This window comes from Dromiciops gliroides, chromosome 4 (genome assembly GCF_019393635.1).
Source record: "Dromiciops gliroides isolate mDroGli1 chromosome 4, mDroGli1.pri, whole genome shotgun sequence".
Lineage (NCBI taxonomy): Eukaryota > Metazoa > Chordata > Mammalia > Microbiotheria > Microbiotheriidae > Dromiciops > Dromiciops gliroides.
The window spans coordinates 211,528,075-211,551,577 of record NC_057864.1 but is presented as its reverse complement, the minus strand read 5'-3'; the positions used below and the strand labels follow the sequence as shown (position 1 = coordinate 211,551,577).

Genomic DNA, 23,503 nt, shown 5'->3' with positions numbered 1-23,503 from the left:
ACCCAACAACATAGGTAGTAAGGTTACTAATGAAAGCTGTTGAATTGCTTTCCACATAGATGATCTTAAAGTCTTATCTGTAGGCAGAGGTTGACCAAAATAACCTCTGAGAGACATATTCTGCCCTATGTTTCTATTTAGTCAGTTTAATTCCTTCTATTTGGTGTGAATCTCCAAATGATTTCCCCTGCTCCTTCTGTAAATGAAATGCTCATTTATTTTGTGTTTGGAAGCTGACTGCATTTTGATGGAAGGGTTAAAGGAATGCAACCCAAAAGCATGGGTTCCCATTAAGAAAATCTCTCTTTGAGAGCTTACCTACACAAACTGAAAAATGAAAAAGAAGACAAATCCAATTTTATATCATTCCTGGAAGCCTCCCTTAAGTGAACAAAGATTATACTGACATGGGTCATCTATCAATTCCATTTAAAAAGAATAATGAAACAGGGCAACCCTGTAGTCTGAATGCCATAGAAAGAGAGGGAAAGGGCTCAAAATGTCTTCTTCACAACTACAGAAAAAAAAAAATAACACTGGTCTTGGCTTTACAGTTAACTGGAATGTGAGTGACCTTGGGAAAATCATGCAATGATGTATAGGTTGAAAGATTTCTTGCCTTAACTATTCTCAGCAATACACTGATCCAAGATAATCCCAGAGGACTACTGATGAAACATAATATCCACCTCCAAAGAAAGAACTGCTATTGATTGAACACAGATTGAAGAATGCTGTTTTTCACTTTATTTCTTTCATTCAAGTTTTCTTGTACAAAATGACTAATATGGTAATGTTTCACATAATTGCACATGTATAACCTATATCTGATTGCTTACTGTCTCAGGAGGAACGAGGAGGAGAAGGAGGAGAAGGAGGGAAGGAAGTGTAGAATTTGGAACTTTAAATAAAATTTTATTATCCAAAAAAAAAAAAAGGAAAGAAAGTTCTCTTGTGCTCACCAAATGGTGATCATGCCACCGTAGCTCCAATTTATCCTGTATATGTCTTGTTTGTTGTCTTCCTGTTGCCTTCCCCATTAACGCTATGAGCAGCTTGAGAGCATGAACTGTTTTTTTAAAATATTCTTTGTATTCCCAGCATTAAACTAAACTCAATGCCTGGCATACATTATGTGCTGAATAAATGCTAGAGACTGATTAACATTAGAGATAAAATGTTTTGGAAAAATAGCAAAAAGCATTTTACAAATGTAACAACTCCTATAGGTTATTCCCCCAAATCACATTTCTGTAAATAAGTTGAGTTCTCAGAAGGGTAATTGTTTCTCCAGGTCCTAGGGATAACCCTGAGGATAGTTAGCTATTTCTAACACCGTAGTCCCTAAGCCCCCACTAGGGTTCTTCCTATTAATAATCAGTAGGCTTAACTTTTAGCAAAGGCATTTACTGATATGAAAAAAAAGCAAAAATAATCACTACAAAATGAAACAAAACAAAAACACCATCCTAAGCCCTCAAAGCTAGGGGCCATACTTTCATAAATACTCAAAGATTCAAGGGAAGCATCCCTGAGACTGGAGAGGATGATCACCAGGTTGGATGCACAGTCATGAATTCTTTGGCAACAGCAACACTTGAAGACTAACTACTAAGTTAAAAAAAGGGTTATGACCTAACAGTGGAGGGAGTGTTCAAATAGATGAAATTACAGATGCCTAGAAGTATCATAGTAATAAGAGCAATCTTTAAATTTAGAGGAAGGCTGTCCTAAGAACATAACATTGTCTTCTATGCCAGAAAGTAAGGCTTTCTTCCCAACCACATGAGACACAGTGCTGATACTGACTATCTGATCAAGAATGACACCATAGGGGGCAGCTAGGTGGCAAAGTGGATAGAGCACCAGCCCTGGATTCAGGGGGACCTGAGTTCAAATCCAGCCTCAGACAACTTGACACTTACTAGTTGTGTGACCCTGGGCAAGTCACTTAACCCCCATTGCCTCACCAAAAAAAAGAAAAAAAGAAATAGTGAAGAATGACACCATAAACAGTGAAGGCGCCAAGCAAGACCAACTGTCCACTATCCCCAAAATTAACAGAATTAAATTTATATCTGAATAAAGATCCTTACTTTCCAATCTCAAAACAGATAGTGATGTGGTTTATTTTTCTTAATTATGTCTTCAATGGTTTGGCAGTACAAAAAGAGAGACAATAGTGATAGATTGTTGTTTGCAAGCCTTCCATCCTAGCGAACGCTCAGAGGAAATCAGAGGAAATCACAGATTTTGCAGACAGCTGCTTATAACAGTATAAGGTTAAAAATAGGACCATAAAAGATGAAGGCTACTGCAAGCCTATCTAAAAATAAATAAGTACCCTCTGTCATCTTCAATTATAGGCCATTTAAGGAAAAGCAATCAAGTTCAGAGACCAATAAACAGGGAAGCCTAAAGTCTTCTTGAATATCTCAGCTTTATAAATTAATTTCAATATAGTTTGGAATATGTAATATATAATAGAGTATATCTGCATAACCATCAGCTATAATGTCATTCTGTAACCCCCCCTGGAGTCAATGACTTTAAAAACTAATACCATGGGGCAGCTAGGTGGAGCAGTAGATGAAGCACCAGCCCTGGATTCAGAAGGACCTGAGTTCAAATCTGGCCTCAGACACTTGACACTTACTTCCCTATGTGACTCTGGGCAAATCACTTAACCCTCACTGCCCTGCAAAAAACAAAAACAAAAACAAAAACCAAAACCGAATACCACAGCAAATCTTCAAAAAATATGATTGACAGAAACCATTTTTTCATTTCGAGAACCCCATGAAAATTATTTGTGACCATGAACTGAGGTTTTGGAGCCATTTTACTAAGAAAAGGGGGTATTTACTGAATTCAACCCAAATAAAATAAAATATATAAAGCACTTTGCCAACCTTAAAGTGCTGTGTAAATTCTAGCTTTTAAAGACCTGTGGAAAGGGGAATGAGGGAGGGAGCATGGAATGAGAATGAAGGGAGAATTCCCACAAGCTTTTCCCTAATTAATGCTCCTTTGTAGATGCACAGCTTCAACACCTGGAAAAATCAAGCATATCTCAATGACTAAGAATAAATTCAGGTCTTAAATAAATTTAAAGCTAAAAATCAAAAGGTGGTTTGGGGAAGAAAACCATAAGAACTCACTTATAGTATATGGTCTGAAATGTAAGTTTAAACCTAATTTCTGTCAAGCCAATTTCCAGTTTTCTGAGTAGTTCTTGTGAAATAGGGAGTTCTTCCAAGAATAAATTTGTCTAATGACAATAATAATAGAACAGCATTTATATAGCATTGTAAGTTTGTAAAGTACCTTGCAAACCTTAAAATGCTATATAAATTCTCTTTAAAATCCACTGGACAGGGAAAAGAGGGAGGGAATGAGGATGACAGGGATATCTTTATAAATATCATCTCATCTAACCACAGCTAACTTGTCATCCCCATTTTATGGAAGAAGGTAAGGCTCAGAGACCTTAAGTGCTTTGTCCATGGTCCTGAAGTTAGAAGGTGTCAGAGAGCGTATTCAAAATCCAATCATTTCTGACTCCAAGTTTTCCTACCACATTATAGTGCCTCTTTTTCAAAAGGACAAACTACTCAGAATCCAGCATTTCTATCTTATTGAGGAAGTAGCAACATTGAAAATCCATTCACTGCATTATCAACAATTAGAATGAAATTTCTGAATCAAAACCAGAACTCCATGGGAGGCTATTCATTAGTCCAATTCACCCAGAGTAGAATTTCATACCTTATTCCAACCTAGGCAAACCAGGAAACTAAATAAATCCCAAAAGCTTCTTTTAAGAGAATCAACAGGATTAACAACCAGGGGTGGAGCCAATATGGCAGAGGAAAGGCTGTGACTCTCCCTACTCCTGACAAACCCATCCACACACTCCAAAAATAATGCCATAAGAAAACTCCTGGAGCAGCATAACCCACAAAAGAACAGAGTGAGACTATTTTCCAGCCAAAGATGGCTTAATTAGGCTACTGGGACCACCTGCTGTTCTCGTTGAGAAAGGAGCATGGCTCACAGCTCAGAACTAGCCCTGGGCAGGCCTCAACTCCAGAGCCTCAGAATCTTCAGGGGCTTCTTCCAAAGCTCAGTTTGCGGACCAGTGAGGGGGTCCAGTGGTTGGGGGGAATGGCTGCAGTCTCTGCTGGAACTGGAGTGAGGCACCCATGTTCTGAACCAACAAGCCAACCTGAGCATCAACCACCCAGTGGGGGAGGGACACAGGCATGCCAAGCTTCCAACCACTGGAAATCAGATTTCAATCAGAGATCTGCTTCTGGGTCAAAGAGAAAGCGGGCCATGGTTACTTACCAGCCAGGCAGGATGAGAATAAGCCTAATCACCCCCTGGGCCACTTTGTAGCTTGGGACAGTATATCCTGGAAGCAGCACTACATGTTAAGAAGGAGTTCAAAGGGGCAGCTAGATGGCGCAGTGGATAGAGCACTGGCCCTGGAGTCAGGAGTACCTTGAGTTCAAATCCGGCCTCAGACACTTAATACTTAACTAGCTGTGTGGCCCTCGGCAAGTCACCTAACCCAATTGCCTCACTAAAAAAACAAAAACAAAAACAACAAAAAAAAGGAGTTCAAAGCCAAGAATTAGGTGGTCAAGATGAGTAGGCAGAGAAAGCAGTGGACCATAGAAAGCTTCTTTGGGGGAAAGGTAGACCAGAATACACCCTCAGAAGAAGATAATAACAAAGTTAAAGCTCCTGCATACAAAGCTTCCAAGAAAAATATGAAATGGTCTCAGGCCATGGAAGTGCTCAAAAAGGACTTTGAAGAGAAAGTAAGAGAGATAGAGGGAAGATTTAGAGAGGTAGAGGGAAAAATGGAAAGAGAAATGAGAGAGATGAAGGAAAGTCATGAGAAAAAAAGTCAACAGCTTGAAAAGCCAAATGGACAAAGAGATACAAAAGCCCTCTGAAGAAAATAATTGCCTAAGAATTAGGATTGAACAAATGGAAGCTAGTGACTTTATGAGAAACCAAGACACAATAAAGCAAATCCAAATGAATAAAAAAAAAAGAGGGCAATATGAAATATCTCCTTGGAAAAACAGCTGACCTAATAAAAAAAATCATTGGACTACCTGAAAACCATGACCAAAATAAGAGTTTAGACATCATCTTCCAAGAAATTGTCAGGGAAAATTGCCCTGATATTCTAGATGCAGAAGGTAAAATAGAAATTAAAAGAATTCACTGATCACCTACAGAAAGAGATCCCAAAAGGAAATCTTCTGGGAATACTATAGCCAAATTCCAGAGATCTCAGGTCAAGGAGAAAATATTACAAGCAGCTAGAAAAAAAGGGAATTCAAATACTGTGGAGCTACGGTAAGGATAACACGAGATCTAGCAGCTTCTACATTAAAGGACCAGAGGGCATGGAATATGATATTCGGGGTGGGGAAAGGAACTGGGACTACAACCAAAAATCACATACCCTGCAAAACTGAGTATAATCTTTCAGGGGGAAAAATGGGACTTCAATGAAAAAGCGGACTTTCAGGCATTTGTGATGAAAAGACCTGAATTGAATAGAAAATTTGACTTTCAAATATAAGACCTTAGAGAAGCATAAAAAGGTAAACAGGAAAAAGAAATCGTGAGGAATAAGAGAATCAAGAAAAAAGAGATAGAAGAAAGACTAACACTTCAGAGGCTCCTTATTCCATCTAAGAAAAACTAAACATCTCTCTTTAGCTTTTAAAGACCTTCACAATTTTAGTCCAAACCTGTTGTCCTGACATATGACACTCCATCTCCTGTTGTGGTGCCTTTGCAATAACCTGCTCCAATGCCAGGAATGTCCTCTCTCCTCATCTCCACTTGAGAGAATACTTCTTTACCTTTAAGAGTCAGCTGAAATACTTCTTTCTCCATGAAGCATTTTCTGATCTCCCCAAACTGCTAGTGGCCCTTGTTCTCAAACTACCTTGTAGTTATCTACACTGTATTTGTTCTGCATATATTTATATATAAACTTGTTTTCCCCCTTTAGAATGCAAACTATTTGTGAATAGGGATTATTTCATTCTTTGTATTTACGTCCCAGTGACTTAGTGCAGTGCCTGGCACTTAGTAGGTGTTTAATGTTTATTAGATTAGATTGGCTATCTTCAGTGCTTACTACAATGGTTGGCACATAAATACTTGACTGACTGACTGATAGTGAGGAATGCACTACTTCAGCTGTTTTAGGAATAATGTTTACTGTTTATTAATCAATAATGCCCCAATGAAGTAAGAATGATTTGGGAAAAAATGGTTAATATTTTGTGCATTCAAAAGTCCTTGTATCTGAGGAGTTTAAACAAAGTCATTGTAAATAGTCCCATTAGGGTGTATAGAGGAAATATATGATCACTGGAGCATGACTCCTGTCCACCAATTCCAAAATTTATAAGTTGGCTTTAATTTTACACTTAAAAATTTCCTTTTACAAGGGGATGTGTTGTATTTGGATAAGGAAATAGAGATGAAGGTGCCAACCATCAGGCTAATCCAAAACCAATAATTGGGCGGCAGCTTCCATGATGATAAACTATTTCCAAACAAGTAACTACCCACTTTAAATGTCCCCTGGCAGTAATAAGCACCAGCCCTCAAAAATCTGGATTTATGACCTTAGACAAATAATAGCACCTAATGTTTGCATAAAGCCTTCCTTCATAGGACTAATTGTGCCCTTAAAAAAATCATATTAATATTTACATAAGATAAATGATTCTACATTTTAAAAGACCTTAAATTTTAAAAGACTTTCCCATTCAGGACTGGTTAACGTAATTGCCCCTTTGGAGGTTTCCATGGACATAACTGTTATATAAGTCTTTTTTTTTTTTTCAAAAGAGTTAAAAAGATATTTATATCTAGTCAGTACCATAACTACATTTAATTTTACACTAATAATGAGACATAAGAAGCTAAATACAAAACAATTTACTCCTATGCTACTCAGAGGATGGAGTAAAAGGATGAAAATATTTTTACATTTTTTTTCTGGCCAGTAATCAATAGGATCACCACATTTCCTTCAATATAATTATTGTTCTTTATCATCCTCATCATCAATTTAATTAAATCATAGGCCGCTGGAAGAAGGACAAGATTTCAGATAGTGGTAAAAAAGAATGACATGACTATTGGGGAAGTCTAGATTAGCTGGAACTACTCTTGCGTTATTATTAGGCAAATAATATATTCCTCACAGGTATGACATGTTCTGAATTGAAGTTGATGAAGCCATCTATTCTGCCTAACTCAGAGTTGAAAGTAAAGGAAACTTAGCATGTCTATGTATATAATCTGGTGATTCTAATGAAAAACAGTATTAGATGTAGGAAAAAACTATATATAAGCATTAGAACTGTAACGATTGGAATAACACCACCTGCTGGATACTTACTGTAGAAGAGTTCTGCCCATGAAGCGAAGGTCTTTGAGGGCAAGACCAGGAATCTTTTCTTTGGCATCAGGAAGTGACGCGGACTAGTGGAAGGAGGAAGGAAGAGACTGGCGCTCAGTCTCGGGCTCTTTCCTTTGGACTCTGGTGGAGAGCGGAGCTAGAAATGTGCTCTCCCTTTAATAGATAGGAATCTAGGCCTTTCTCTCTCTCTCTTTACCAAATTCTTATTCTCCTTAATAAATGCTTAAAAGTCTAACTCTTGCTAAAGCTTATAATTTATTGGCGACCACTCATTAGATATTTTAGACAGACTAGCTAGAATTTTAGCCCTTAACAGAACTATGGTCTACCAAAGGATAATGGGAGAGATGGAAGTTAACAAATAGTAATACTTTTGATTTTATTGGCTATTTTAGTTGATGAGAATACAAAATATACTTTTTCTTCTAAAATAGCCAGAAACACCCAGCTGGTCATATTGACTACATGTCCCTTTGTTGTCCCTGTGATTCCATTCAGGAGAAATGCCACATGGATGATGAAAACTTCAGGGATGCAAGGAGGAAGCAAGAGGAGGAGAGGGTGGAGAAACACCTAACAATTGCGAAGTAAGTGATGTCAAGAGTCATAAGGGCCATAGATAGAAAGCAAGAAGAGACCTTAGAGGTGGTCTTCTAGTCAAAAGCCCTCATTTTATAAATTAAGAAACAGGCCCAGAAGTTAAGTGACTTGCCCAAGGTCTTACAGCTCTTGAGGGGAAGAGTGAAGATTTCAACCCAGTTGTTCTGACTCTAAATCCAGCATACCTTCCACAGCACCACAATGTTAAAGGACAAGGACATTTGAAAAATGTTGCACATGCACATTGGCACAATGAACAAATTCACTTTGTACCAGTGAAAACATTCTAAAGGGCCTTCCCATGTTTACTTAACTCAAGGCAGGTTCTGACATAAAGAAATACTATATTTGACGATAATAAAGACTCTGCCTATTGCAACAAAAATTTAACATTCAGAGTGTGCTGTGTGTTTTTTCACATCCTGTGAGGGCATTGGTTATTCCTGCTTTCTGGAAGTTCATAATTAAAAGTAGGGGTCTCTAACATATTTTTTTTTGTAAACCAGAGTTACTGGTCACCTTTCCTTTTTCTTTATGAATTAATTTTTTTAATGAACAGAGAACTATTTCTTTTTTTCCCACTCCTTTACCCTACTTTTTTTTTAAAAAAGAAAGAAACAAAATACTTGTAACAAATATGCACAGTTAAGCAAAACAAATCTCCTCATTGTCTATAATCCAAAAACATATTTGTTCCATTCTGCACCCTGAATCTATGACCTCTCTGTCAAAAGGTAGATAGCATACTTCATCATCAGTCGTCTGGAATCATGGATAGTCTCTGCATTGATACTCATGGTTATTTCCCCAAAATCCACCTAAATACCTGAGCACAGGTGGAGGAAAAGACACCCCAGAATGAACACTCTGGCTTCAGTTGGGAATCACTCAGCAAACACTGGGGAATAAATGGACAAATGTTTGGGAATACAAGATAAGGACTAAAAGACCAAAAATTCAAGAGAAAAAAAAGCCCAAGTTAAAAACTTGACTGATGGGCAGGTTGATGGCACAGTGGATAGAGAACCGACCCTGGAGTCAGGAGTACCTGAGTTCAAATCTGGCCTCAGACACTTAACACTTACTAGCTGTGTGACCCTGGGCAAGTCACTTAACCCCAATTGCCTCACTTAAAACAAAACAAAACAAAACATTAATATCTAGAAAAACAATACCTTCATCATCAACATTTAAAAATAAAACAAAATAATTTTTAAAAAAATTTTTTTAAAAACTTGACTGGTGAGCAGATAAATGAATGGATGGATCAGAAAGAGAGAAGGAAAAATGAGTAAAATTTCAAAGAGAATTCAGACCTCATTCATGTTAGGGAAAATGAACCAAAATGACCTAATGAAAAAGAGTCTTGCAGACTCCCCAGAGACCATGGAAGAGCAATTAGAATCTCCAGAATGATTCGAAATAGAAATAAAACTTTGTAAAGTAGAAAGTAAGAATGAAATTTGCTTGGAATTCAGCACTCTAAGCAGAATCTAAAAAACAATAAAACCCAAATTATACATGAATAAACTCCTCCATCCAGACTGTGGCTATGTAAGAAAGCAGTTGGAAGACTGCAGGAGATCTGATTGGAGCACTTTTTGGAGTCCTGTAGCCAGCATGACTTCTGATAAACAAGGCCTGAAATCAGCAAGATCTTAGCCTATCTTTTTGGAGCTACAGCAAGGGACGATCACATTACTCATTAGGTAAGACTACAAGCAGACTGTGAGAAATGAGGCACCTACTATAGGTATTACAGGGGTCTCTAAGATGAATAACATCAGAGTATGCTTTCTGATATCCACTTGGAGTCCTTCTGTCAGGGATACATCAGGGGACAAAGCTACCTCTAGGTAGGCAATTGTATATGTAGAAGACAGGGATGGGCTACCACAGGTGTAAATCAGAAGAGAAGCATTGAATCAGAGGGTGGTCTTGGTCCCAGGTCTGGACCTTCAGGGTTGAGGAAGAAGGCATAAAGGGGGAGTAGAACCCTGCCAACCCACCCAGAATGGGAGCCCAATAGCAGGAGTAGCATCCAGACTGCACTGGGAATAAAACCTGGGTCTATGGACCACATCCAGAGGGCAAAAGAAGAGGGAGAACCTGACTCTTGAATTCCCAGTATAGGAACTGAAGCTGACATGAGACATGAGAGAATATAAAATTTCTGATATAATGAAGAAATATTATCAGTTAAGAGAAGCCCAAGAGTTAAATCTAGATAAATCAAGCAGTTAAATATTTATTAAACCCTTACTATTTATAAGGCATTGTGCTAGGTATCAGGCATACAGAGAAAGGCAAAAACAAACAAACAAACAAAAACAAAATACCCCAGTCCTGACCTCAAGGAATTTACATTATAATGGGAGACTCCAAATATATGCCAGTGCACCAAAGATAAATATAGACTATTTATACGAATACTTGTACAAATATGTAAATACAGAATAGATGGAAGAGAGCCTTAGAGGGGAAGGAACTAGAAGCTTTGGGCACCAGAAAAGGCCTTCTGGAGCAAGCAGGACTTAGAATTGCGGAAGATCATCCCAGACATAGGGATGGTGGTTGTTATTCAGTTGTTTTCAGTCACATCCCACTCTTTGTGATCTCATTTGAGGTTTTCTTGGCAAAGATACTGGAGTGGTAAGGACCCACATGTACAAAAATATTTCTAGCAGCTCTCTTTGTGGTGGCAAAAAACTGGAAATCCAGGGAATGCCCATCAATTGGGGAATGGCTGAATAAGTTATGGTATATGAATGTAATGGAATACTATTGTGCTATAAAAAATGATGAGCAGGCTGATTTCAGAGAAACCTGGAAAGACTTAAGGGGACTGAATGAATGCTGAATGAAGTGAGCAGAACCAGGAGAACATTGTACACAGTAACATTGTGTGATGATCGACTGTGATAGATTTAACTCTTCTCAACAATACAGTGATACAAGACAACTCCAAAGAACTCATGATGGAAAATGTTCTCCATATCCAGAATAAAGAAGTGTGGATTCTGGAATGCAGACTGAACCATACTATTTCTACTTTTGGAGGTTTTGGGGTTTTTTGAGGGTTTTCCTGTAAGGGGCTAAAAATTCTGGCTATACTTTCTAAAATATCTAATGAGTGGTCGCCAATAAATTATAAGCTTTAGAAAGAGTTAGACTTTTTTTTTGGGGGGGGGGGGGTGAGGCAATTGGGGTTAAGTGACTTGCCCAGGGTCACATAGCTAGTAAGTGTTAAGTGTCTGAGGCCGGATTTGAACTCAGGTCCTCCTGACTCCAGGGCTGGTGCTCTATCCACTGTGCCATCTAGCTGCCCCAAGAGTTAGACTTTTAAGCATTTATTAAGGAGAATAAGAATTTGGTAAAGAGAGAGAGAAAGGCCTAGATTCATCTATCTATTAAAGGGAGAGTGCATTTCTAGCTCCCTTCCCCACCATAGTCCTCAGGAAAGAGAGAGAGTCCAAGTGCCAGCCTCCCCCTTCTTCCTCCCACCAGCCAACGTCACTTCCTGACACCAAAGAAAAGCCGCATGGCCCTGCCCTCAGAGGCCCTCTCCTCATGTTGGAGCTTTCCTACGGTAAGTCTCTAGCAGGTGGTATCATTCTAATCGTTACAGTCCCTGCTTTGTTTCTTCAAGAAATGGGGTGTTTGGGGCAGCTAGGTGGTGCAGTGGATAGAGCACCGGCCCTGGAGTCAGGAGTACCTGAGTTTAAATCCGGCCTCAGACACTTGACACTTACTAGCTGTGTGACCCTGGGCAAGTAACTTAACCCCAATTGCCTCACTAAAAAAAAAAAAAAAAGAAAAAGAAAAGAAAAAGAAATGGGGTGTTTTCTTGATGAAATAGTCAAAAATAACAGAATAAAATAACTTATGCTAACTAACAATATGTTAATAACAATATAGAAAAGGGAGAGAGGAAAGTGTCCAGAGGGGCAGTCCCTCATGAACCAGCGCTTTAACATTGGTCTTGCAAAGGGAGGGCCTCTGCAGAGAATACATGTTACAAATGGTATATATAATAACAGAAGGGAAAAAGAAAAACAACCAAACCAAATTGTTCATTTAAAGTCTTTGAAAGTCTTTTTTCAGATGATTCTTGGGATATCCTCTGGGTGTAGTCATGGAATGGAAGCCTTTTCAGGGGTTGATGTGTGGATGCTGGTAATAAGCTAATGTGGTAAAAATTATTTGTGGTAAAGATATATATTGGAAGTTTTAGCTGAATCATTTGAAAGCTTGCGCATGCTACTGAAGTGGCTTTTGAAGGACCTCCATTTTGGGGAGGAGAACGTGAGGAACTTCCAGTAGGCCGACTTAAAAGTGAGGGCAGGAACGGAAGTTCTCTCTCTCTCTCTGGTGTTGAACTTAGCAGCAACGGAGTGGGATTGAAAGGAGTGTACGTTGTTTGGTATTCGGTCTTTTCAGGGATTTGTGGTCTGGCGGGCAGTTTGGGATTCAGTAAATTTTATAAAGGAATAGACTAAGCTTAGATCTAAGATTATTCATTTGTATTTCTCCTTCCTTATTTCCCTAATTGGTTTCAGCTCTTGTTGTCTAATTAATTCCCAAGCAATAAATAAAAAAATCTGATTCCTCACAGATTAAAGCTCAGTGGCTCCTTTTTCTTATTGGTCTGTGAGATATATATATATATATATATATAGGAAAGTTAAAGGGGAAGATTAATGCTCCGTATATCCAATTTGGCTCTCACATTCCCTTTTGTTATGATTCTTCTTTCACAGCATGACTATGCAGAAATATATTTAATGTGACTGTACATATATAACCTATATCAGATTGCTTTCTTGTCCTGGGGAGGGGAGAGGGAGAAAAATTTGGAATTAAAAATCTTATGAAAAATGTTAAAAACTATCTTTACATGTAACTGGAAAATTATAAAATACTTTTATGACTAGAAAAAAAAGATACTGGAGTGGTTTGCCATTTTCTTTTCCAGCTCATTTTACAGATGAGGAAACTGAAGCAAACAGGGTTAAGATTTGAAGATGAGTCTTCATGACCCCAGGCCCAGTGCTTTATCCACTGTGCCATCTAGCTGCCTTGGACATGGAACACAGGCTGGTAAAAAGCATGGGAATGGGAGAGGGAATTTTGTGAGTGAAAAACAGCAAGGAAGTCAGTTTGACTGGACCATGGAGTGTATGAACGAAGTAATCTGTAAGGAGATTGTAGAGGCATGAAAGGAACAGGATGTGAAGACCTTTAAAAGCCCAACAGAGGGATTTATTTTGATTCCAGAGATAATGGGAAGCCATTGGAGTTTACTAAGTTAGGGCTGGGTGTGATATGGTCAGACCTGCACTTTAAGAAAACCATTTTGGCAACTATATAGAGGGAGAATTGGAGTAGGTAGAGACTCAAGACAATAAGTTCAATTAGAAGACTATTACAGGGGCAGCTAGGTGGTGCGGTGGATAAAGCACTGGCCCTGGATTCAGGAGGACCTGAGTTCAAATCCGGTCTGAGACACTTGACACTTACTAGCTGTGTGATCCTGGGAAAGTCACTTAACCCTCATTACCCCGCAAAAAGAAGAAGAAGAAGAAGAAGAAGAAGAAGAAGAAGAAGAAGAAGAAGAAGAAGAAGAAGAAGAAGAAGAAGAAGATGACTATTACAATATAATGGGCAAGAGGTAAAGAGGGCTACATATTATATTATAGCTATGTGACTGGAGAGAAGGGGATGTACACAAGCGATTTCATAAAGGTAAAAATGACAAGACTTAACTGATTGAATATATGAATATGCAAGAAGTTAAAAAGAGAGTAAATATATAATTATCACAAGTTCAACTTCAGGGAAAGAAAAAAAAATGGTTTGACCATAAGGGCTCCAAGAGCAAAAGGAAGAAAGAAAGAAAGAGATTTTTTGTTTGTTTGTTTGTTTTTTTGGTGAGGTTATGAGGGTTGTTATGTGACTTGCCCAGGGTCACACATCTAGTGTCAAGTGTCTGGGGCTGAATTTGATCTCAGGTTCTTCTGAATCCAGGGCTGGTGCTTCACCCACTGCACCACCTAGCTGCCAGAAAGCAAGAGATTTTAAAAAATTAAATTATAGCTTTTGAGGAACAACTTAGGAGATAAATAAATTAGATCATTAGGTAAAAAACCTTATCCAAAGAGTTGGCTCTCTACTAGAGAGTATATACTAAAGATAACAATTAATGATTCTATTAGACAACAAGAAATGTTTTTTTAAAAAGGCCAAAGATTGAAAAATCAGAGAGGTACCTATTAACAAAAACAAGTTACCTAAAGAATAGTTTGAAGAGAGAATTTAAGAATTATGGGACTAATTGAAAAATATTACCAAACAGAAAACTTGGATGACATATTTGAAGAAGTCATACAATAGAACTGTCTAGAACTATTAGAAACAGAAAGAAAAATTAAAGTCGAATCCACAGGTCACCATCTGAAAGAAAAATTAAATTGAAAATACCCAGAAATGTCAGAGCCAATGTCCAGTATATCCAGGTTTAAAAACAACAACAAAAATAACAACAAAAACTCCAAGCCAGAAATAAAGAGCATAGATCAATTATCTCTAATGAATATTGATGCAAAAATGTTGAATAAAATATTAGCCAAAAGGCTATCACAACATATTAAAATTACTTTACACAATGACCAGATTGGATTTATGCTGACTATAGGGCTTGTTCAACATTAGAAAATCTATAAATAGATCATATTACTTTTAAAAACAATAAAAATCACAATTACTAATAATAAATGCAACAAAAGATTTTGAAAAAATGTAATATATATACATATATATATATTTTTAAAAACACTTTAAAAGCTAGGAATAAACTTACTTTTTTTTTTTTTTGGCTGAGAAGTGAGGGTTAAGTGACTTGTCCAGTGTCACACAGCTAGTTAGTGTCAAGTGTCTGAGGCCGGATTTGAACTCAGGTCCTCCTGAATCCAGGGCCGGTAATTATCCATTGCGCCACCTAGCTGCCCCCATAAATTTACTTCTTAACATGATAGTTTCTATCTAAAACTAAGGGCCAACATTTTATGTAATGGAAAAATACTTCAAGTTTTTCTAATAAGACCAGGAACAAAGCAAGGAGAGAATCATTATTATTTAATATGGTTCTAGAAATGCTAACTATTACAATAAGATAAGACAGGGCAGCTAGGTGGCCCAGTGGATAAAGCATTGGCCCTGGATTCAGGAGAACCTGAATTAAAATCTGGCCTCAGACACTTGACACTAGCTGTGTGACTCTGGGCAAGTCATTCATTGCTCTACCCCCTCCCCTAAAGAGATAAGATGAAACCATTGGAGGAGTAAACATAGTCAAAGAAGAAAAAATTTTTGCTATATGCAGATGATAAGATGGTTTATGTCAAGAACTCTAGAGATTCATTTGCAAACCAACTAAAACAATAATTTCACTAAAGCAACAGGATATAAAATAAAACTATAAATATAATCAGCCTTTTAGCATATCACCAATAAAATCCAAAAGATCATGACAAAGTAAATTCAAGTGAAAATAATTGTGTAACAGATTGTATAGAGAATCTATCTACTAAAACACTTTGAGAACTTATAAGAATATAGTCATTAGAGAAATAAAGGAAGACTAAAGAATAAAAGAGAAAACAATTATCATATCCATATTAATATAATATAATAATTAATATAATAAACTAATATAATAAAATGAAAATACTATTTCTATTCGAAAGTTTGATTACCAAGGATACCAACTATTAGGTGTCACTGTGGCACAGTAGATAGTACGCCACACCTATAGTGAGGAATATCTGGATTCAAATCCTACCTCAGGCACTTACTAGTGGTGTGATGCTGGGGAAGTCTTTTGAGTCTTGATTGCCTCAATTTCCTCATCTATAAAATGGGTGATAACATGTACTTCTAATAACAATACTTGGCACTTTTAAATGTTAACTACTATTATTTGACAAAAACTTCTGGAAGAACTGGAAAGCAGGCTGGCAGAAATTATATTTAGGCCAGAATCTTGCACCATAAACCACAATAAGCTACCAATGATCATATCATAAAAAAAATTACAGGAGAAGTGATGAAAGTACCATTTATAACTCTGATAAGAAGAATCCTTAACTAAATAAGGGGAAGTTGATCACAGAAAGCTTATGCAAAGCAAAATCTAAGCAGTTATAATTAAAAGGGAAAGGTACATAGGAGGAAAACTTTACTGTAAATCTATTTGATAAAGCACTTATAAAATTTATATGAGCTGGAAAATCACCAATAAATGTTGTTACGTAGTTGTTGATTTCTTTGATCAATTGGAGAAGGAAATAGCAAACCACTCCAGTATATTTGCCAAGAAAACCCCCAGTGGGATCTTGAAGGGTTGGATGCAACTAAAAGTTAATGAGCAACAATCAATAATGTTTATAATGCCAAAGTAAACCTTTAAAACAACAAATAAAGGTAACAGATTTTCCTGTGTCCAGGATGCAGTGTTCAGGCTCCCATGAAGGAGATGAAGAGGGAAATGGAGATTTAAGATTACTTGCTTGGGGATTTTCAGCAACACAGCTTAGGTTCCAGTGCAGCCTGTGCCTGATCAACCCAAAGAGGCTCTCTCAAAGTTCTGGCCCCTTTCCTTGTGAAGTTACCATTGTCTGTACTTGTGCTCTACAGCTCCACATGCTTCTTACAGGTTCCCCCTCTCCAGTTTCATGCATCTTCTATTTGATCCAACAGAAACTAGTTTCCTCTTTTAGTCTGTCTCCTGGAGTCAATGAAATGACTTTTAAAGGTCACCCAGAAGAATGAACTACCACTCTTTACCCTACTGAGTTGCTTCCTTTTTGATTCACTTAAGAGCTTCATTCACACCTCATAAAGGGATCATCTCTGGTGTGCCCACATTTTACAGTTAGTTTAAAACCTTATTATTTGCTCCCTTTTCTGTGAGGAGGTACATAGCAACCTTTTCAATTAGAGACATCATCAAATTTTGATGAAACAGTAAGATTCTCCAAAAGATAGGACTCATTCATTAGAGTCTGAGCTATGTACACACAGTAGAAATACCAATCTGGAGAAAATGTAATTTTTTTTAACTATGATTTTTTAAAAAAAATTCTAAACTTAAACACCAAATAAAACTGAAATTTCCACATATACTATAATTTTATTAGAAACATTACCAACTGTGTGGCGAAAAAACTATTAAGGATGTCAGAGACAGAAAGATCCCACGTATACAACATAATTTATTGGAGATAGCCAAAAAAAGGTATAAATTTCCATTGAGAAATGGCTGAACAAACTGTGATATATAAATGTGATGATTATTAGGCAATAAATTACAAAAGGTAGAATTTCAAAGAAACCTGGGAAGACTTGCATGAACTGATAGAGAGAGAAAAAAACAGAGAATCACAAGAATATACACAACTAATATATTCTTTTAAATAAAATCAGCACTAAATAACATCCACATAATAGGAAAATAGTAGGTGCTTGATAAATGTTTGTTGATTGACTTATTGAATTGATATTAAGTGAAATTACCAATCTTGGTTCCAGAGAAGCGAAGAACACTTTTGTTCTATTGGTAGAATTGGTGTCAAATGTTGCATGTGATCTTCGACAATGTTTTCCTTAACTATTTAGTTTTTATATACAAGGGAGTATTCTGGGGAAGTGATAGTGGTATAAAAGCATCCAAACAGTCTATTTCCCTACGCCCCCCCCCCCCCAACAGGCTGGCTAATCTGTTCCAAATAACTGACAGGGTCAGGAACAAAACCCAGCAGTCCTGGATCCCAATGCCCTTCATCTCTCCTTCAGGAAAACAATCCTCTCACTAACTCTCAAGAGCTTCCTAAAAAGGCAATGACACACAAGCCTAAAGAAAATTGTTAGAAATGAAGAGTAACAAAAATCACCACAGGGGAATTAATAATTCTAGCAAAAAAACCTAAAGAAGGTAATTCTATAGACAAATCCCATTCCAAAGGTTAGATGCTAAGGCCAGAACCTCCCTGGCTTAAAAAAAAAAAAAAGTAAAAACTGCCTGTGATCTTGACTCTGGTCCTATTCTATTTCTAGCTACAATTGCATTCAGGGTCTGCCCGATCAGAATAGATTAATGTGATTTTCAAAGTTCCCTCCAGGAGCTAACAACGTATAGAAAAAAAAAAGTCAGACAAAAAGTACTCACGCTATTGTTGCTTCCTTTGTTGTCCTCATACTTGGTTTCTATATGAATGGAGAATTTTGGCAAAAATGAGCACTGCAGAAGAGAAAATGTCCATTAGTTAAAGGCCACCATCCACCCACATGTTTAATGTATCATATTGGCTACCAACTTATCTGGTCTGCAGCAAGAGCAATAAGATAAACAAATAGTAGCCAAAATTCAAGGCATCTACAATACAATGACCCACCCCAATTCCAAAGAATTCCTGATGAAACACGCTATCCAATTCCAGACAGAGAAACGATGAACTAAAATGCATATTCAAGCATATTTTTTTCCTTTTTTGGGTGGGGGAAGAAATATAGCTAATTAGAAAATCTGTTTTGTATGACTATACACATTTGTAATAGGTTTTGTTTTCCTTGCTTTCTTATTGGTTGGGGGAGGGGTAGGAGAAGGGAGGGGACTGAAAAAGAAAAGAATAAAAAAAAAATTTTTTAAATGAACTGAAGTTTTAGAAATTAGGTTTTCTTACGACTAGAAAAAATAACTTTATGATCTCGATTTTTGAGCATCACATGAAACTATATGGGGAAAAAGTAATTCATTGTAAAAAAAAGGGTTTAAAACACACACACACACACACACACACACACACACACACACACACACACACAATTCAAGGCATTTAGGCCCCAACCCCTTCATATTATAGATAAAGAAACTAAAGTCCAAACAATTTAAGTTACTGGCTCATGTAGTGAGTGGAAGATCTAGGGTTTGAGTCCAGGTCTTCTGTGCAAAGGAACAAAGTATGAGAGAGATTTGTCAAACCCTGCAGCTTGTGGGAAAGGTCTGACGTTTAGGATCAGTGACCTCATTTAAGCTGAGCATAGACAGAGCTACTAATTCAAGGCTAGCATTTGAGACAATTCGCGAAAAGAGCCAGGACTTTTTATCTGAGGCAAATATATTTTCCAAATCAAATATACTTTAGTGTATACATACTCCATTTTATTGTTTTTTGCTGGGCAGCTAGGTGGCTCAGTGGATAAAGCACTGGCTCTGGATTCAGGAGGACCTGAGCTCAAATTTGGAATCAGACACTTGACACTTAATACATGTGACCCTGGGCAAGTCACTTGACCTTCATTGCCCCACCAAAAAAAAAATAAAATAAAAAAAGACAGAGGAAAGAAAATTCATCCAATTTCATCAGCAATGTCCTTTAGAGACTGAGGACCTACAGGCTTCTGAAAAAGTATTGATTCTAAATCGATAGTTGATTATTAATATGATGGAGGAATCATTATTGTTTTTACAAACTGACTTATAGAAAATGAGAGCTATTCCTGAGCTGCCTTAATATCTCCTTAATATGCTGAATTGACAAGAGGAGGCAACTCATTTATGTACATCTTAGGGACAATCCTAGGCAAGTTTCATTCATTTTATTCCACAGACTTCAGGACCTGAGGTACCTTGAGAATAATTTTTTGACTCACATTGGTAAAGTCTCTCTCCAGCTGGCACTGAGCCTAGCAATAGTTCTCTGGGTCAATGAAGTGATACTTCTTCACCAGAGATGTGTCTGCAGATTTCTCAAGGGGAAAAAAATATGCCCTTAGAAAATGCTGCAGATGCAAGAGAAGGTAGAAAAAAATTGGAATAATTAAAATCTAAGTGGTTGGGGCAGAAATTAAATAAAAGGAGGTGAGGCATCTGAAGTTGCTCCCAATTTCTGAGAAGACACCAGCTTCACCTCAATTACTCATTTCTAAGGGATTATCACCTCATTCCCTCCCTAACTATGATGTCAGTGTCCTTGGACATGCTATTAATATTCTTCCTGATACCACATGCATGTGCACATTTCTGCATTCATCTCCCTTAATCTAAGTAAAATAAACTGTGCCAAAGAAAACATGAAAACAATTAATCCTAATAATTGTGTTTATAGAGAATGATATACTGCAATTATCCATTAACCTCTTCTTCGCTGCCTCCTGCTAAATGTGTCACATATCTAAGATGGTTCTTAGCAGCTGCATAGCTGAGTTTACACATGATTTCAGGGAGTTTTGAAGAGGAGAAGTAAAAGACAGGAAATGGTCTTGACTTCTTGGGTCACTGAACAAAACGGGGCATTTCAGAGTACCATAGTGACGCTTTACTGTTAGAGGAACTCAGGTAGTAGCACCTGTTGAGAAACCTGTTAAAAGCTTTTAGAGAGATGGTGTTTTCTTATCTATAATTCATGCCGGAGAGGTTGCATGGGATATTGGATAGAGGGCCAGCCTTGGAGACAGGAAGGTCAAGTCTTGTTTCTATTAGCTGAGGCCTGGACCTAAGGCTCTCCAAGTTAATAGAACCAGGCCTAGACTATGCTCCAAGAAGCCAATGTCACCCTTGTGCTACGGCCAACCACTGGAGTATGATTTTAGAGTAGATGATACTAAAGAAATAAAAACATTCAGACTCCATGTTCAAGAAGCATCTTGAATTTTCAGAGCTAATATAAAGGAGGGACAGGGCAACTGATACCTACCCCTCCTACCTTCTGTGGCTTAATTCCTTGAGAAGACATTTAGTGTCTTCCTTTCCCTTTCCCTTTCTCTTTCCCTCTCTTAACTCTGCAATCTGGCTCCTGACATCATCACTCAACTGAAACTGCTCTCTCCGAATTGACCAATGATCTCTTGATGGCCAAATCTAATATCCTTTTCTCAATCCTCATCTTTCTTGAGCTCTCTGCTGCTTTCAATACTTCAACCACCCTCTTTTCCTGGGTACCTTCTTTTCTCTAGGTTTTTACTCACTGCTCTCTCCTGTTTCTTCTCCTGTCAGTGTCCTGGACTGGATTTTCATTCAGGGAAGGAGTATCTCAAGGCTTTGCCCTGTTCCTTCTCTTCTCCCACTACACTATTTTATTGGTGATCTCATCAGGGATGTCTCCCAAGGCTTTGTCCTACACCCTCTCCACTTCTCCCTCTACACTATTTTGGTTGATGATCTCACCAGCTCCCATAGATTCAATTATCATCTCTGTGCAGATGATTCGTCAAGTTTAAGTTATCCAGGTCTACCCTCTCTCTTAACCTGCAGTCTCACAAATCCAACTGCCTCTTGGACATCTCAAACTGGATGTAGACATCAACATGTCCAAAACAGAATTCTTATCTTTCTCCTCAAGCCCTCCCCTCTTCCAAACTTACCTATTACTGTCAAGGGTGCTACAACCTAGGCATCCACCCATATCCAATCAGTTGCTAACTCCTATCTTTTCTACCTTTTAAAAATGTCTCTAGGGCAGTAAGGTGGCACAGTGGATAAAGCACCGGCCCTGGAGTCAGGAGGACCTGAGTTCAAATCCGGCCTCAGACACTTGACACTTACTAGCTGTGTGACCCTGGGCAAGTCACTTAACCCCAATTGCCTCACCAATCAATCAATCAATCAATAAATGAATAAATAAATAAATAAATGAAAATGTCTCTAATATGTCCATATTCCCCCTTCTTTGACACTGCTACTAACCTTGTGTGGGCCCTCATTTCACAACTGGGACTACTGCAACAGCTTTCCAGTTGGCCAACCTGCCTCAAGCCTCTTCCCACTCTAGTCCATTCTCTATTATCAATCAGGGATCTTCCTAAAGTGCAAATCTAATGATATAGTAGCCTGACTCCCACTTGATAAACTCCACTAGTTCCCCATTTCTTCTAGGATCAAATATAAAATACAAATTATAAGATATACACAATCTTGTTTGGCTTTTAAAACCCTTCATAACCCGGCCAGTTCCTACCTTTCCAGTCTTCTTTGAGGTGGTGATCCTGGCCTCCTTGCTGCTCCTCATTTCTCAACACTGAATTTGCACTGGCTACCCCTCATGCCTGGCCTTACCATCACCTCCTGACTTCCTTCAAGTCTCAGCTTATGCCCCATTTTAATCAAGGAACCTTCCTTGGTCTTTCTTTTTTTTTTTAATTATTTATTTTTTGGGGGGTGAGGCAATTGGGGTCAAGTGACTTGCCCAGGGTCACACAGCTAATAAGTGTTAAGTGTCTGAGGCCAGATTTGAACTTAGGTCCTCCTGAATCCAGGGCCGGTGCTCTATCTACTGCGCCACCTAGCTGCCCCTTGGTCTTTCTTTATGTTAGTTCTTTCTCTCTGAGACTATCTCCAATTTACTCTGTGTATATCTTGCTTGTACAGAATTGTTTGCAGGTGATCTCGATTAGACGTGAGCACCTTCAGAGCAGGGACTGTTTTAGACCTTTCTTCCCTAGTGCCTAGCACTGTGCATGGCATACAGTAGGTCCTTAATGAATGCTTGCTGATTTAACTTAACATGGTTCCCACAGACAAGTTGATAATTCCTCTGATACTACAAGAGGAAAGGGGGGGGGGGCAGTCAGTTTCCTGAAGTGTCCTATCATTAAGGAGTAATGGATGATGAAGATAATGATAATGTGAGATCAAGCCTAGAATGGCAAATGGAAAAACATAAGCAAAAGAACGGCCAGCCAGTGACGGATTTGGGTTTTGTTTCGGCCGCAGTATCTCATAAAGACCATCCAATAAGACTGATGGATTGTGAAGTGTTGATGCCTTGGCTTCCTTATTATAAAATGAGGGGGTTGGATGAGAAGACCTTTAAGATCCCTTTCAGCTCCAAACCTATCACCCAGTGAATGGAGAAATCCAGTCTATTGGCTGACAAGCTGTTTAGTATGTATTTGCAAGGTGGTGTTGAGGGAGTACAGCATGACTCTTAGCCGCACCAGCTGTAGGCATTAGCAGGAATGACAGGCAAGGAAGCTCAACTGGTTCTTTCCAGGGCACTGGGATAATGGCCAAGTCACAGAACAGATTCTAGGCTCCTTCAGACTTGCTTACTCTGACTCACCAACCTGCTCTGCTGGCTGAGGGAATCTGTACAATGTGACATGTGCCAGGAGACAATCCTTATGATTTTCTCTGCTTTCTAAATGACTGTATTTCCTTATTATGTAAGGACCCTCCTTACTCATTCCCTTTACCTGTCCTCCCTACTTCCCACAGGCCAATACTGCTCAGGAAAACCTGAGAACTCTGGAAATTCTGTGGCTTTTTCCACTTTGAGGAGCCTAAGATTTTCACTCAGCCTCACTAGAGAAACTGAAGAACAATTTTAGTTTAGTTAAGTAACATCCCAGCGAAATGAGTGCCTGAGTACACCT

At 38.2% G+C, this 23,503-nt stretch overlaps 1 protein-coding gene across 2 annotated transcripts in view; it reads right to left on the bottom strand.

The window, feature by feature from the left end:
• Positions 1 to 23,503, bottom strand: part of PITPNC1 (phosphatidylinositol transfer protein cytoplasmic 1) — a 395,894-nt gene that overhangs the window by 154,729 nt on the left and 217,662 nt on the right. For both annotated transcript variants that reach the window (XM_044004819.1, XM_044004820.1), the window contains exon 5: positions 18,300 to 18,371. In XM_044004819.1, the coding sequence (XP_043860754.1) occupies positions 18,300 to 18,371 (72 nt within the window). The remainder of the gene's footprint in view (positions 1 to 18,299; positions 18,372 to 23,503) is intronic.